The 15,157-nt window shown below is 27.3% G+C and overlaps 1 protein-coding gene across 4 annotated transcripts in view; it reads right to left on the bottom strand.

Annotated features, from left to right (window-relative positions):
* Positions 1-1,196: 1,196 nt before the first annotated feature.
* The window catches only part of LOC107447638 (protein LTV1 homolog), a 28,259-nt gene continuing 14,298 nt past the window's right edge, over positions 1,197-15,157 (bottom strand). For all 4 annotated transcript variants that reach the window (XM_071186052.1, XM_071186049.1, XM_071186051.1 and 1 more), the window contains exons 6-12: positions 8,598-8,763; positions 7,811-7,897; positions 7,602-7,720; positions 6,963-7,099; positions 5,765-5,817; positions 2,627-2,830; positions 1,197-1,377 (exon numbers count right to left, since the gene is read on the bottom strand). In XM_071186052.1, coding sequence (XP_071042153.1) covers positions 1,267-1,377; positions 2,627-2,830; positions 5,765-5,817; positions 6,963-7,099; positions 7,602-7,720; positions 7,811-7,897; positions 8,598-8,763 — 877 coding nt within the window. In that variant the 3' untranslated portion in view covers positions 1,197-1,266. The remainder of the gene's footprint in view (positions 1,378-2,626; positions 2,831-5,764; positions 5,818-6,962; positions 7,100-7,601; positions 7,721-7,810; positions 7,898-8,597; positions 8,764-15,157) is intronic.

Raw genomic sequence — 15,157 nt, 5'->3', positions numbered from 1 at the left:
CTTTGGTTATTTGTTTGTTTTGCTTTGTCTAATTTAGAAATTTATGTAAATCAACACGTTAAACATTAAAATTAACTGAAAACAGAGTTAGTTTCAGTTTTAGAAGTAAAAATCGATTATACGACGTTATCGTTTATACGACGTTTTTCGGTGGTCCCTTCGGCGTCGTATAAACGATGCTCCACTGTATTTATATTTAATTTTACTCTTTTGTTGGTCAATGTGATTTTTGATTCGATATTTTGTACCAAAACATTAAAAAAAATCTTGAAAATTGTCAAAATAAATTATTTTTTTCAAGATGATATGTTAAAAAAATAACATTTTGAATAAAATATTTTATAATATCGACACTTTTCCCTTACACATCCTATACTTTATATGAATAAAGAAACAAAAACCTGGAAATTTTATGATTTTTATCTGGAAAACCTGGAAAAATCGGGGAAATTTTAAATCGGATTTGAGTGGCCACCCTGAAGAACTTTTATGCACTTTTAATGTAAAATAAGAACTTTTAAGAGTGCTTAATTTCTATGATGCAAAATTATACTCTATTAAGCACATACAGGATAAGGAAATTCAATTCAATGAGAAATACAAAAAATTTCATGTTCTGCAACTCCACGGCAGATAAGTAAACGGAAGTTAAGATAGATGATGACTAAAATCATTCCTCAATACAGTGAATGGCTCTCTTGCATTTCTAGGGGAATTCATTTGGAAGTGGAAATTGTCAATTTTTCTTCACATATTCAATCCTCTTCTACACCCCACCCATAGTCCTTCTTTATTAGTGCAAGAGGATTGTAATATCTTTCTTTTGATTGAAATGAGGGGGGGGGATTGTGAAATTTAAAAAAAAGTGAGATAAATGATTAAGCCTTAAAAACAGTGAATAAAAGTTACGATATTTTATAATAGTGGCATTAAGTGAGAAAAGTATCTCACGCCTAGCCCTGGTTATATGACCTCAAGTAGTATCTTTCAGGACAGTTTTTATTTATTGTAACTTGTGTATTAAAAATACTAATCAAGGACATTTTTCATGCATTTCACGACATACTATGGACACAGAAGTCAAAAAGAATCCTATGAAGCATAATATGTAAGTTGAAAAAATAAGTAAAAAAACATCCCTCTAAGTTTTATATATATATATATGCTTTGGGTAAATGAACAAAAATGACAAAAAGTTCCATCTTAATAAACGATATAATATATTAAAAACAATTTATAACAAGTTTTATACAGGTTTAAAAGATGTCAGAATAATCTTATTCCTCTGTTATTTTGAACATTCATTGCTTGGGTTTGTTGGAATTTCTTCTCATTCTTGAAAGCAATTTTATTTTCTTTTTTCAATTTCCGATTTTCCTAGAAAAATAAAATTGCAAGTAAATGTACTAACATTTGATAATTAACTCTCTGATAAAAAGTCCTGGTTTTCTCTAAGTTTATATACGGGAAATTTTCGTAGAATTTAACCAATGGTTCAATGCTTAGTATATTATCTAACATAGGTAAAAGCCCAGTATTAGAATTTACAGAGTCAGCAGCGCTATCTTTATGAATCCAACTTTGAAACCTCAACATATTATTATTGTAGGAATTTAGCTTTATCTCACTTACACATAACTAAATTTGCTAATATACATATTAGTACTAATTTTATACAATACTAAAAAATGAAATAAATCCCTAGAGTTAAGTCTGTAATTAAGTTACAGAAAAAAGAAGTATCCTTATTTATGTTTGCTTTCTTTTTTTATTAGTTGAGAGATGTTTTAATGATGAATTTTCGTTTGTTTTCTGTACAAAAATTTAGATAAAAAATTATCTGTAGTATACACTTTCATGGGGAGGGTTTCAGCTGCATGGCCCAGAAGGAAAAATAATGAGTTATTACATAGGATTCTGTGCAATTAAATGATTATTTTTTGAATCTGTAGTCAAAAACCCAAAGTTACTATTTCTATATAGCTTTTTTTAGTGTTTGTGGCAAATAAACCAAGATGACAGCTTTTCAAAATTAATCATTATTTATTTTCTTCCAAAAACTATTTTCATTAATATCAGTCATTAATTTTTCCTAAATATAATTAATTAGGTATATTGGTAAGTATTTAAACTCATTAAGAATAACTTTTAACTTGCTGAGAGTAGGAAAAATCTTTTTGTATAAAACACAACTAGGTAAGTTCCTGTTGAGAGAATAAATGTTCACAATTTAAAGACTTGTTGGAGGAGGGCACAAAATTAGGAATATAATATTTAAATTAAATAATTTCCTAATGCTCAGTAAAGAGATTTATCAGAAGTGAAAGAAAAAATGGAAGGGGGTCTCTTATCTTTCATTGGACCATAATATGTTTTTAGCATTGAGAATAGATTAAAAAAAAAAAAAAGACATTGAAGCTTAAATGAATTTTAAGTCTTAAAATTAATTTTTAAATAATCAATGTAACCATTATAGTAACTCAGTAATAAAAATAGTATATGGATGAAAATTATTTAAGTAAAATTTCAAGTTCAGATGTAACTGAAGTACTAATGCTTTAAGCTTTCAATACAAATAGGAAATATGACATTGAATACATGGTTTCAAAAATAAAAAAAAACTTACGCTTTTCACTTGTTTAAAGAACTTTTTTCTTTCAAGTCTTTGTTCAGGAGTTTCTCCTTTAGGTCTTATATTTATAGTTGAAGCTACAGAGACAGCATCATCATCTGAATATTCTTCACTTTCGGATTCTGATTCTAACTGTTTTAGCTTGCTTTTCGTTAATTGCTTTTGTAGTGGATTATTGGGTATTTTTATTTTTCTTATCTGTAGGATAGGGGAAAAAAAAATTTTTTTACATAAAAAAACATTAAATAGAAATAAAATTCAGTTACAAGTAAGATATTTTCAAGGTATAATTCTCACTTTTTTGAGGTTTGGAGCATTGAACAACAATATCAAAATTGTTTTAAACCAAAAGACTCATGACCCAGATTGCTTATAATTTTAACATTCTGCATGCCATTAGACGCTTTTAGCATAATGTCTTAGATCATTCGAAAGTGAATGTTTTGCTCTACTTGAATCTGTGTCGGTTTTTTGTTTGAGTTAATTTATGTTAATTTTGAATGTCACATTGAGAAAAAAAAAAAGAGTGTTTTTTGTTATCTCACTTTTTATTTTTAATTTAAGGTCATAAAGTATCATAAAAAGCTCATGACATTCGTACTGTGTATGGAGAGGGTGTTTTATCTGAAAGAACTGCTACGATTGGTATGCTAAGTTTAAAAATGGAAATTTCGATCCCTAAGCTCATTCTGCGCATCCAGTTCAGTTTGATGAAGTGCAATAGACAATCACAGTATCTCTTAATTTTTATTTTATTTTCAATCCTAACTTATTGGAAATTCCCTTCTAAAACAGAATATCTAATTGGGTTTTTTTCTCTCCCTTAAACGTTTATTTATTTAATTATTAAACATTTAAATTACCCAAAAAGCCTCTGTAAGTGATGCAATAAAAAACAATCTCAGATTGTTTATGACGTCATGGTATGGTAACGTGCTGCCTCCATCCTCTAAGGTATTTCAATGCTTTATTAGTTTTGATATCACTTATATCGTATGAACACCCTCTGCATATTATTAGTAAAAATTTCGTGAATTTTATGGCTTTGGGAGTGTAAGCAAAATGGAAGGATTAAAACTTCAAACTGTTTATTTATCACTAAAATAGCTGGAGAAATGAATATTCAGCTTATCACAGCGAATAATTTTATTCCACATAAAATCAGTGGTATTAAAGTTCATTGAAAATATTATTTTATTCCGCTTATTTTTAAGTTAAAAGAATGTTCAATTACAGCCGAATTAAAGTTAGTCGCATATTGGATAGAAATAGTTTACATTTAAATATAGCGTGAATGATTTTATTATTCGATTTTGCATTAAAAAATTAATGTTTTCATAAATCTAGTTCATTGAAATATATCCATTCATCATCGTTATAACCCATGTGCTTAGGTTAAAATATTGAGGTAATAAAATTTAGATTTGCCTTTTAAAATTTTTTTTTACTCGAGTTTAAATATATTTTAAAGTATATATTTACTAATGCAGTTTATTTCTTTTTTTATTAATGTACGTATTTAAATACACATTAATGCTCATATCTATTCTCAATATTATTCTTTGAGTAAATAGAAATTTCTCTTTAGTTAGAAACCATTTTTATTTTTAAATTTATACATTTTAATTCCTCTTTATGCAATATATTCACTTAATGATATTTAATATAACCACATAATTTCAGCAAAAATCATTAAGCTAAACTTCTTTATTTCACTAAAGCTAAAGAATTAAAAAAAAAAAATTATGCACAATGAAATGAAATTCCAATGTACATTTTATTATTCATTAAATAATTAAGTAGACAGTAATGTTAATATCGTTGTTAAAATTGTTATACTTTGAGTAAATAGGAGTTTTGTTATCTTGAAAAATTACTTTAATATGTAATAATAAAATTTAATTCCGGTTTCTGTAATGTGGAACTAAATAAATGCATATTCTTCAGTTCAATATTCTTATAACATAGATTAACGTTAACTAAAATAATGTGAATAAAATCAACTGGACTATATTATTTATCTTTTCTTTAAACTTCTTTTTAAAAGATTTTTTTGTTGAAAAATGGATTAATAGTTATGCTGGGATCACAATTTTTTTCATAAGGCTACTGATATACTGATACTTTCATAACAAATGGTTATGAAGGAACAAAATTATTTTCTATTTAAAACTCATCATTTTAATAAGTAATATCAGGAATCCATAACTCACGCTAACACCTTTTTTATAAAGCCTAAAAAATCTTGCTAAAGAACTAGAAAATTTTGTCAACTATTTAACAATGTTTCAGTGAGTACCATTGAAATTTAAAATATTATAAAAACACGTTATAGTAAGCTCACATTTTCATTAAGTTACATTAGGGCATATTTTTGTTCTCACATAGTTATTTATCATCTAAAATAGTTGGATTTAATTATGAAAATTCAAAAGAAAGAAAGAACCTAATGGCTTTCACAGCACAACGATTGTAAATGACCGGAAGATGGGCTTGGGTGACGTCAAATCGAGAATAATCACGGGACTATCCGTTTCAGACGATAATAAAAGTAATTGTTTATTGCTTAAAAAATAGTAAATATTTAGGGCTCTTCAAAAACTGATAGAACGTTTTCTGGGATTTTGAAGGACTCTGTATGTGTTAAGATTAAACTTTTAACAAATCCCTCACTTAAAACAAATTTGCAAAAAGCAGCAGAAATTTAGTTGTCAACCTGAGTTAAAAATGATCATGACCATAATTCATTACTTTTGTGCATTAATTACTGCAATGCAATTTCTACTGTATAACTACTTGTACAACGCAATATCTAATTCTGAATTTTTAGTAAATTTTTCTCATTTATATTTCTTAGGAAGGATTCTATTCTTACAACTGTATTTTATTTATTTTTCTGCAGGCAACATAACATACTCTTTTTTAGTAAAAGTGGAAGCTAAGATAGTTTAACTAAACTATTCAAGAGTTTTCAGCAAAGGTAAAGCAAAACAATCAACTTCACTACCTAACATAAGCTTTATAAAATACCCATGGAATCACCATGGATTGTTGTGAAAATGCTGTAGCATTGTAGAAAGGAGATGCTATTATTTAGAAAGAAAAAAAGGAAATAAAATACAAGAAATTTACCTTTCCTTCTTCCCTAATTATTGATGGATGATTGTATTTGTTAGAATATGTACCTATAAAACAAAATAGAAACATATCCTAATAAATTTTTAGATTATAAAATATTAATACTAGTTGCAAATTTTTTTAATAGCATAAAAAATTGGTACTTTTACACTTAATGCATTCGTCAATTTTAATTAACCAATTATTAACATTAAAATAAAACAAATAATTAAAAAAAATAGTATACACAATTCTACTTTTATGGAAAAAAAAAAGAGATTGAAGAGAACAGCACAGATCAAAACTATTACAACATTTTTAAATTATCACAAATAATGCAAATCATATACATAATGCATCAGAGACCTTAATTCTAAACATTAAAGTCATCCCTGTCTTATAAATATTTTTTTAAATAGAGTCTTTTGTATAAAAANAATGAGATGCTGATGCACACTTAAAATATTAAACTATCAGTGCAGTGTTTATGCATTTAGCTATTAATGCATAAATAAAATTAAAAGGTAAACAAAGAACAGAAGATAACTCTTAAATTTACTCTGCCCCATGCCTGCCGTTTGATCCCTATAAATGCACCCACATTCTCCTTTTATAAAAATAAACCGCCCATTCCTTGAAAACACTGCCTTTTTATTCATATTCCATTTTAAAAAATATTAATTTACTGTTTAAATAATAATTACACACTGGTAAAATTATCTGAGCTTATAGGTTTAATTCCGATTACTATTACAAAAATTTACTTTCTTAGGATTATTGTTAACTCATAAAATTTTTAAAATATCTTATTTAATGGGGTATATTAATAAATTTCTTAATAGTTTTAAGTTTTAAAATTATTTTTTTAAATAAATAACTTTCCACTTTTTTTGGAAAAAATTTGTGTCGAGATTATCTATTAGCACACCTTTAATTATTTTTATAAACTACAAATTTTTCTCTTACTCTGATAATGAGAGAGAATTATTTTTTGAAATATACACATAAAAAAGTATAAGAGGGTAATTTAAATATTGTTGGAGATCTAATTCAATTATTACTTATTACACTTTTATAAATTTTTACACCATTGATTTAGTGCCCTTTCAAAACTTATAGTTCCCTTTTCTGAAAGACAGGGCCCTGCCCTTTTTCATTCCTAGGGAGAACTCATCAATGATAAATATATAAAAGAAAAAAACACTTAACTCACTTATAATAGATTCACAGTCGAATTCAACGGGATGTTCAGTGACAATTTCAATTAGCTTTTCTACATGATCTTCCTCAGAGTACTTCAGAATTTTCTCTCTTAATGTATCATCACATTTTCCTATTTCAAGATCTTCCCTTTTGAGAAGAAGGAAAAAAAATTTTTTTTTTAAAAATATACTTATGAACTTCACATTTACAAGCTCACATAACTTAAAAAGTTTAAATTAGAATTTACATTACAATATTGTCAAACAATTAACATAATTGGCAATTTAAAAGGATCAATAAAGGAGAAAATAATACAAAGAACTCAATTCACTACGTATGGTAACAAGTCTAAAATTAAAAATTGAATGTAGGATAATTAACTCCTTTGATTCTGTAAACCGGTATGTACATTGGTACTTACCGGTTCAGAAATTAATCAATCACATTGACTGATTAATTTCTGAATAAAGATCCTGATTATGAACAAGGTAAGAACTTAGTTTCTCATGCCAGTAAATAGGCATATTTGATGTTGATCACAAACATTGCACAATAACTGTTTATGAATAAATAGAATCATATTCAAAAGGATGGAAAAGAGCAAATCACGAATTTATACATTACTAATAAACGAAAGGAAAAAACTCACTCTCGCAGTTTCTTTTTTCCTAGATAGTAATCAATATGTTCATTTTCACCAGTGAGATAGCCAAAGATCTCTTCATCCTCTAAAGGCCCAATTTGGTCTTCTTCATACTCTTCCATTTTCTGAAAAAGACATTAAGGAAGTTCATACTAAATTTAAGGAAAGGAAGTAATAATTAATTTTTACAGAAGCAAATTTACATTAGATATTACCTTTTCTATTTTCTCTTTGGCAGTATTTAAGTTTTCTGGACTATTTTGCTCCAAAGAAGAAAAAAAATCATCATACTCTTCCAATTTCTAAAATAAAAAACTATTTTATTATATAAAAAAAAAGGAAAGCATTATTAAGTAAAATTATTATTTTTTTTTCCCAATCCTGTTTATTCAAACATAAAATGATGTCCTGAAACTGGATATGACCAATTTCCCCATCAACAACCGTTTTTTGGGAAGCTCTTTTTTATGTTCCTTACTTTTTGATAATTTCATATTTATGGATTTGATTTGGAAGGAGAGGGATTATTTTAACTGCATTATAATAGGTTATGCTTGTTATTGTAATTAATATTTATGAAAGTATGAAAATTTTCAATTACACAAACTATGAGGCGTAAACATTATTGAATGTGCCACTGTTACACAGTGAATCATCAAAATTTTTGTACATAATAAAAAAGAAGAAAAAATAATCATAGCTTACTATTTTCTTCAAAAATTTTAGGACTTACCCTTTACGTTTTTTTAATAGTTATGTTCTAAAACTTTTACCCTCAGAAGAAAGGAAATTAAAAAGCTAAAATATACCTTTACCTGCATTCAAATTATTGCCACAAAAATATAAGAAACAGTGGGTGATAAGGGAAAACAGGGATCATATTTTGATTCAGGATGCCTTTTTACAAAAAATTCAGCAAGAATGTTGCTGGGACTGATATTTACAAAGAGCAATATTACTTTTTGTTGAAGATAAAAGTTATATTAGCACAACATTCCATACCTTGACCATATATTTTGGACAACTCTTTTGTTTTTGTGTAGAATTATCTGGACTTGATGTTTCACTTAAATCAGAACCAGCATCAGAAAAATCATCTGCTTCATCCTGGCTTAGATCATCATCATCCTCATATTCTTCTTCCACAATAAAATCATCTGGATTTAATCTAGTTAAAAAAAAATTATGAATATTGAAGAATTATTACAATGAATATAGTCTGGTTATTTTTTTTAATAGTAATATTTGTTTTGAACTTTCCAATTGTAATTTAACACAACTTTGATAGATTTCTTATAACAGGGTGGCCACTCTCCAGACCAAAAAAAATTCCCTGAGTTTTCCAGACTTTCCAGAGTAAATTTCTAAAATTCCAGATACCACAACGCAACATTAACGAGACTTCATAAATTTATTAGCTATACAACAATATACAGTAAATAAAAAAAATATATACTATATATACAGCTGTGTTGCTTTTAAAATGTGTTGTATGAATTTCTTTTACAAATGTGGATACACATTTACAAGATTTGATGACACATTAAAATGAGAAAAAAGTGTAAATGTTCTCTGATAAAACAGGTGTAAAAAGTTAGGCATTTCTAGCACCAAAAAATATATATTAATACACATATTTCTGCTAAAAATACAGATTATTGAAATAGCAGCCATAAAATTTACATATAAAAAAATAACTGCTGTATACTCAACCATAAAAATAAACTTAAAAATTAATAATAGTTTATAAAAATTATAAAAATAAAAATCTACATTTCAAGGAATTTTAGAAACTTTATTTTGTATAAAATAAAAAGTTGTTATATAAATAGCTTAGTACACAAATTGATCAACTCCATCAAACTAAAAATTTAGAATTGAGATCAAAATTACTTGTGAAATAAATTATCAATAAATGAAAAGCCAAAAATATTTAGTCATATAATGTTGTTCATTTATATTATCTGCAAAACTTATTTTAAATATAAATATAAAAAATATACTATATATATATATATATTAATATATTCTTTGACACTTAAGTTTGAGATGTTTTAAAAAGTGGAGTTAATCAAATTATACAGTATAAATAGCTCAACAAGTGAATAATTGAAAGCTTTTAAAAATTAATTTCTTATAGCTTTTAATTGTTCATCAATTAAAGAAGTTTCTAAATAAAAATCAGCCGTTAATTTTTGTTTTTTAGCATGCAATTCTTTTTTTAATTTTTCATTTTGCCTCTTTTCTAACATAACTTTCTTTTTTTCTTCTGCTGCCTCCTTCCTTTTTTCTAATACTTCAATATAACGTGGGTGAGACTGTTTTCCGTAGTTTATCATGGATTTCGTCACAGTTATATTGTTAACATCACCAGCATCCATAACACCATCATGAATTTGCCTTAGAGCAACTAAACTATCTTCATGTTCATTTTTTATTAAACAATCTGAATTAATAGAAAAGCCCCTTTCTATAAAAGCACTTCGTGTGACAATATGAGGAGAAGCTTAACAAAGGAACGTAAATTTTCTGGTGCATTGCAAACTTCAAATAGAGAGAAGAAAACATTATCCAGTCGTTTTTCCCTCTTCTCAAATTGCTCCATTTCTTTCTTAACTAGAGGATTCCGAATGAACGTTTTGTAACTATCTTTCACACTGTCAGCCTTGATACCTGATATCCAATTGCTAGATACCAACATTGAAAGGCAAGATGAAAGCCGTTTTTCAGCAATTGCTGTATTTAAAATTACACCAGGATCAAGACAAGATAGCCCCCTTGTTAACTGGAATTTAAAAGGTGATCTTTCTAAAATCTTTTCACAGAATTTTTTATAAGCAATTGCACATTCTTTCCTAAATGAAAATTCTTCAGAAGGTGAAGAATCTTTTATTTTCCTAATTTCATCCTTAACTGCAAAACTGAGAGCAACTTCGTTGATTGGAAGCAGATTATCTGCCAATGACAAATCTATTTTTCCTAATTTTGAAGAGTTCTCCACTAAAATATCGGGTTTTACAAATTTATCAAGAAAAGATCTTAAAACTGATGTTAAATTAGAGAAAAGTAAAGGAGCTAATGGAGCATCACTCTGAAATTCTGTGAGAAATGTTTCAATAAAAGCAGCTAATGACTGAAAAAATGCCAATTTTGCAGCAAAGAAACTGTCTTTGATACACTCCGAGAGTACACTGAAATTTTTTGAGCCAACATAGATTTTTTTCTCCTTCTTTGCTGCTTTTACAAATTCGAAAATATGAGGCAACATTTCTAATGCCCTCTCAGCAACTTCTACATTTTGAACCCATCGGATTGCACAAAATTTCTTTGGAAATTTTTCACATCCAGTGAAATATATGAAATCAGCTCTATGTGATGGTACATCTTTAAAAATGTAGTATAGCGCCCGTAAAAAGTCCACTACATTCCATCCTGTAGACTTTATTGCATGTTTAAACCCACAATGGATTGTATGCAGTCCACAGCTACCTATATCTAACAGCACAGGATCTTGCGGCATTTCCTCAAGTTCTTTTTTAAGATCATTAAGAAATTTATGGTTAACATTAGGTCCATCCATAGATATTTGAATTATTTTATTTTTATTGATGGAAAATTGGGAAAGGGCTTCTTTGAAATTATCCAACAAATCCTTTGCTGTCGAATGACCAAGAAATACTGATGTCAAACATCGTGCCTGCACTTTATTTGAATCTTTATTCCAAAGTCGAACACTTACGTCCATTTGTTGTTTCTGAGCGATTTTATTTAGACTTTCATCAAAGCCTATAACTAAATAATCACAGCTAGCTATGGTTTTTTGTAATTTCTCCCTATAATATGGAGCAATACCATGAACACAGGTGTATGCTATTTTGGTTCTTTGTAGAGATATTTTTTTCACTATCTCACTGTCAGTAAAAATTTTTTTCATTAAAAGTACTGCCCGACCCGCAGAACGAAAAGAAGAGTGTTCCATCACTGCATACAAACACCACAAGATTTCTGCTTCTGATACACTTTCTGATCTCAGAAAAGAAACTAATGTTGCATCCTTTTTAGCTGGCTCATTTAGAGAATTAAATACAAGATTTTTGGTAGTAGAATCTTGTTCACCAAATGCACTCCTCAAATCATTAGACATATTTCTGCTAATAATGGCTTTTTTGTGTTTCCTGGATTTCTGATGACTAGTTAGTGCTTGTTTTCCCATATTGCTCAGGGAAAATACAGAATTGCATAATTTACACACTGCAGAAAATTTGTCAGTCAGGCACTCACGTAACCATGGGGCATAATGAGGAATTTCCATCCATTCGGTCTTAAATGATGTTTTAAAACCAGGCGCCATCGTTTCAAGACACCTAAAAATAAAATCTTTATAAACACTTTGTTTTAGTTTGTATTTTGAAAATAAATTTAACTACTGAAAAAAGGTTACAGAAAAACAGACTACAAATCTGCAAAAAAAAAAAACAATAGAATTTAGCTAATCACATTACAAAATAGAATTTAGTTAGTCACATTCTGAATAAATCTTGTCATAAATGTATTAAAACTTCTAATAAGCTTTTTCTATCAATAAAGGGGCTAGTAACCCACCAAAAAAACCGGAATTGTTAAATATTCCCGCTCATTTTTTGAGAAAAGGTCTAGATACTTAATGCACTCCACTAGCTAACTATTATCATAGCAGATGATAACTGCACTAAGGAAAATAAATGAATGTTTTCATTTTAATCTTAAAAAATGATAAAATGAAAAAAAGGCGTTGTTCTTGAGGAAAATAAAAAATAATCTAAACATTTTTTCGTCAATTAAAAACATAAACAATTAATGATCACCTTGGTTACAAAGCATCTACCTTAATTCCTGGCCTATAATACACACCCCTTATTTTTAGAGCCTCCTCCAGAAAAATAAAAAGTAAAAAAAAAAGCTGGAATAAATAAAAAAAAAACAATAGTCATTTTTAACGAAAGATCTTTTGTAAGTCAAATGACTATCATGAAAATAAATGTCATAAAACTTTCAAATTAGAACAATATTGTGGACTTCTATTTAAACTGGAACAATAATTCTTTTTTAATTTATTTTTTATTTCCAGTAACGTTCAAATTTTTTCCAGCTGCAAAAATAGATAAGATTTTATTTTTGTTACAAAATTTTAATAACTAATTTATGTTCAAAGCAAATCTAATGCTTAAGTATTTAATAAGATCGCTAATTGATTATAAAACTTGAATTCTCAATTCCTTTAGTTTCAGAAGAATATTTGAAAGCCAAGCAATCAGAATATTAAGATTCAAGTTAAGATCAAGATTCAAGTTAACTTTATTTAAAAGTTTCAGCTTTCTAAAGAATCGCCGGAAGCTGGGATTTGATCCCCCGATCTAAGAGTCACTAGTTCTGCCAAACGCGCCATGGCGACAATTGCTAACTTCGTCATTAGTGCAATTTTATTTATCCTGCTCGTTTGAAATCGCAATTTCATCGTAGTATTAAAATCTCGAAGATACAGGATATTATAAGATAAACGGAATTAAAAAAAAAACAACTTAATAATTTAATTCTTTTTATTCATAAATTTTATCATTAAGTACAAAATTTATCCTAAAAAAAAAAAAAAAAAAANAATCAAAATTTAAAAAAAAAAAAAAAAAACTGCCATCTTCTTTATAAAATAATCGCCTGCTTTTATTAACAAATAACTATATGCTTAAATTAATAAACAATCTTCCTTTATTTTATTTTTTTTTATTAAAAGACTATATTTAACGAAAGCAGATGTGATTGCACATCAAGAAAAACTTGCTAATGATATCGCATTTCTAAGAAATCAGAATTTATTCAACAAAAAAATATTGTTTTGTTAATTGATGTCAAATAGATGAATATAACTGCTGATTAAATAATGCATTATCCGAAATAATAAAACAATTCACCATAATAAATAACAAAACTGAGTAACTGAAGTGGATGATTGAAAATAAATCTCAGATTTCACCTTTAAAATCAATACTCTTAGCCAGATGTTTCAAGTTCCTTAACTCACAAACATTCATTGCTATGCCTGTGCGATGCATTTTCCCCACCCCCTCTTAAATAAAAGAGAAAACGAAATCAGCTTGCCACTCCTTTAAGTTTGATTAATAGCAGCTTATCAGAACAAGAAAATAAACACAGGAGAAAATAAAACATTTGTCCCTTCCCTGCCCCCTTTGGATCTAATGATCTTCAAGGTCAGGGGCGATGTTTGTTAGCAAATTTCTTGATTTATCTAGAGGATTTGTAGACTTTTTCTTTAATTTAATCATAAGTTTTTTTTCTTCTACAAATCTGTGTGGAAAAAAGTATAGATTATTTTTATTGTTTCTACACGTTTATAACATTACTTCCCCTAAATTCCTAAATCTAATGCATTGGTTCATTTTTAATTGGTGTTATACCAGTTGATGGCTTTGTTTATGACTGGCAAATTCATATGGAATTTTAAAGTCACCAAGAACCCGTCAAGTTGCAAAAAATGACGCTATGAATTTCGCCGTTTTGGTAACACTAGTTAATTCGTTGTTTGCACGGCAATTCGTCAGCTAATTTTTTTAAATGTTTTTATTTTATTTATTTATTCTCGATTTCATTTATGAGATTTAAAACTTTTTAAAAGAAATAACTTTTATATTACAAATTATAACATAAATTTCGAGATTTTGATGCTACGGGATGTTTCCTAATTGTCGCAATTTGCCCATTGTGTGCCGTAAATAAATCCATCCATCATTCATTCTCTCTATAAAATTTCCGCATTTATTTACTTTTTTAATCAAAAACATTTTTAAAAAAATTAGCTGTCGAACTCTCGTTCGAACAACAAATTAACATTTTAAAATTAGAATTTTCAATAAAAAAAATAATAAAAATCGCGTAATAAAAGTTACTGGAAAACGAAAACAAAAGCAAAAACAAAATTTCACTATCGATTTATTTATCACTCAAATTATACCTAAATTCCAACAAAAATTCGAAATTTCACGATAAAATTTTTAATATGAGGTAAAAAAAAATAGCCTAATTTTTTCTACTCTTAATTGTATACATCGATAAATTTGTCTTATTTTACTATTCAAATTTCTATGTAAAATTAGATAATAAAAAGTTACTGAAAAATAATAAAACAAAAACGTCCCTAGATAACAATTTTTAAATTAAAATTGGAATTCTGTGGGAAAAATAATAAAAATCAAATAATGTAAAGTTACTGGAAAATAGAAAAACAAAATTTTCCAATCGATGTACTTGTCTCATAAATTATACTTAATTTCTGATATTAATTCGAAATTTTACGATAAAATTTTTGTTTCAAATGAAATGATAAACAAATAATTAGATTAAATTATTAATCAAAGAAAAAATCCATTACTTTTTTCTACTTTAAATTGTATGATTTTTTTAATTTATTATTATTATTATTATTATTTTTTTTTTTTTGATTTCAGAATTCGATTTCTTGGCTTAAAAGTACAAAGTTACTGAAAAATAATAAAACTTTTCTATAAGGAATT

The sequence above is a fragment of the Parasteatoda tepidariorum genome, chromosome 10 (assembly GCF_043381705.1).
Source record: "Parasteatoda tepidariorum isolate YZ-2023 chromosome 10, CAS_Ptep_4.0, whole genome shotgun sequence".
Lineage (NCBI taxonomy): Eukaryota > Metazoa > Arthropoda > Arachnida > Araneae > Theridiidae > Parasteatoda > Parasteatoda tepidariorum.
Note: the sequence above shows the minus strand (reverse complement) of the source record. Positions and strands in the feature narration are given on the sequence as shown.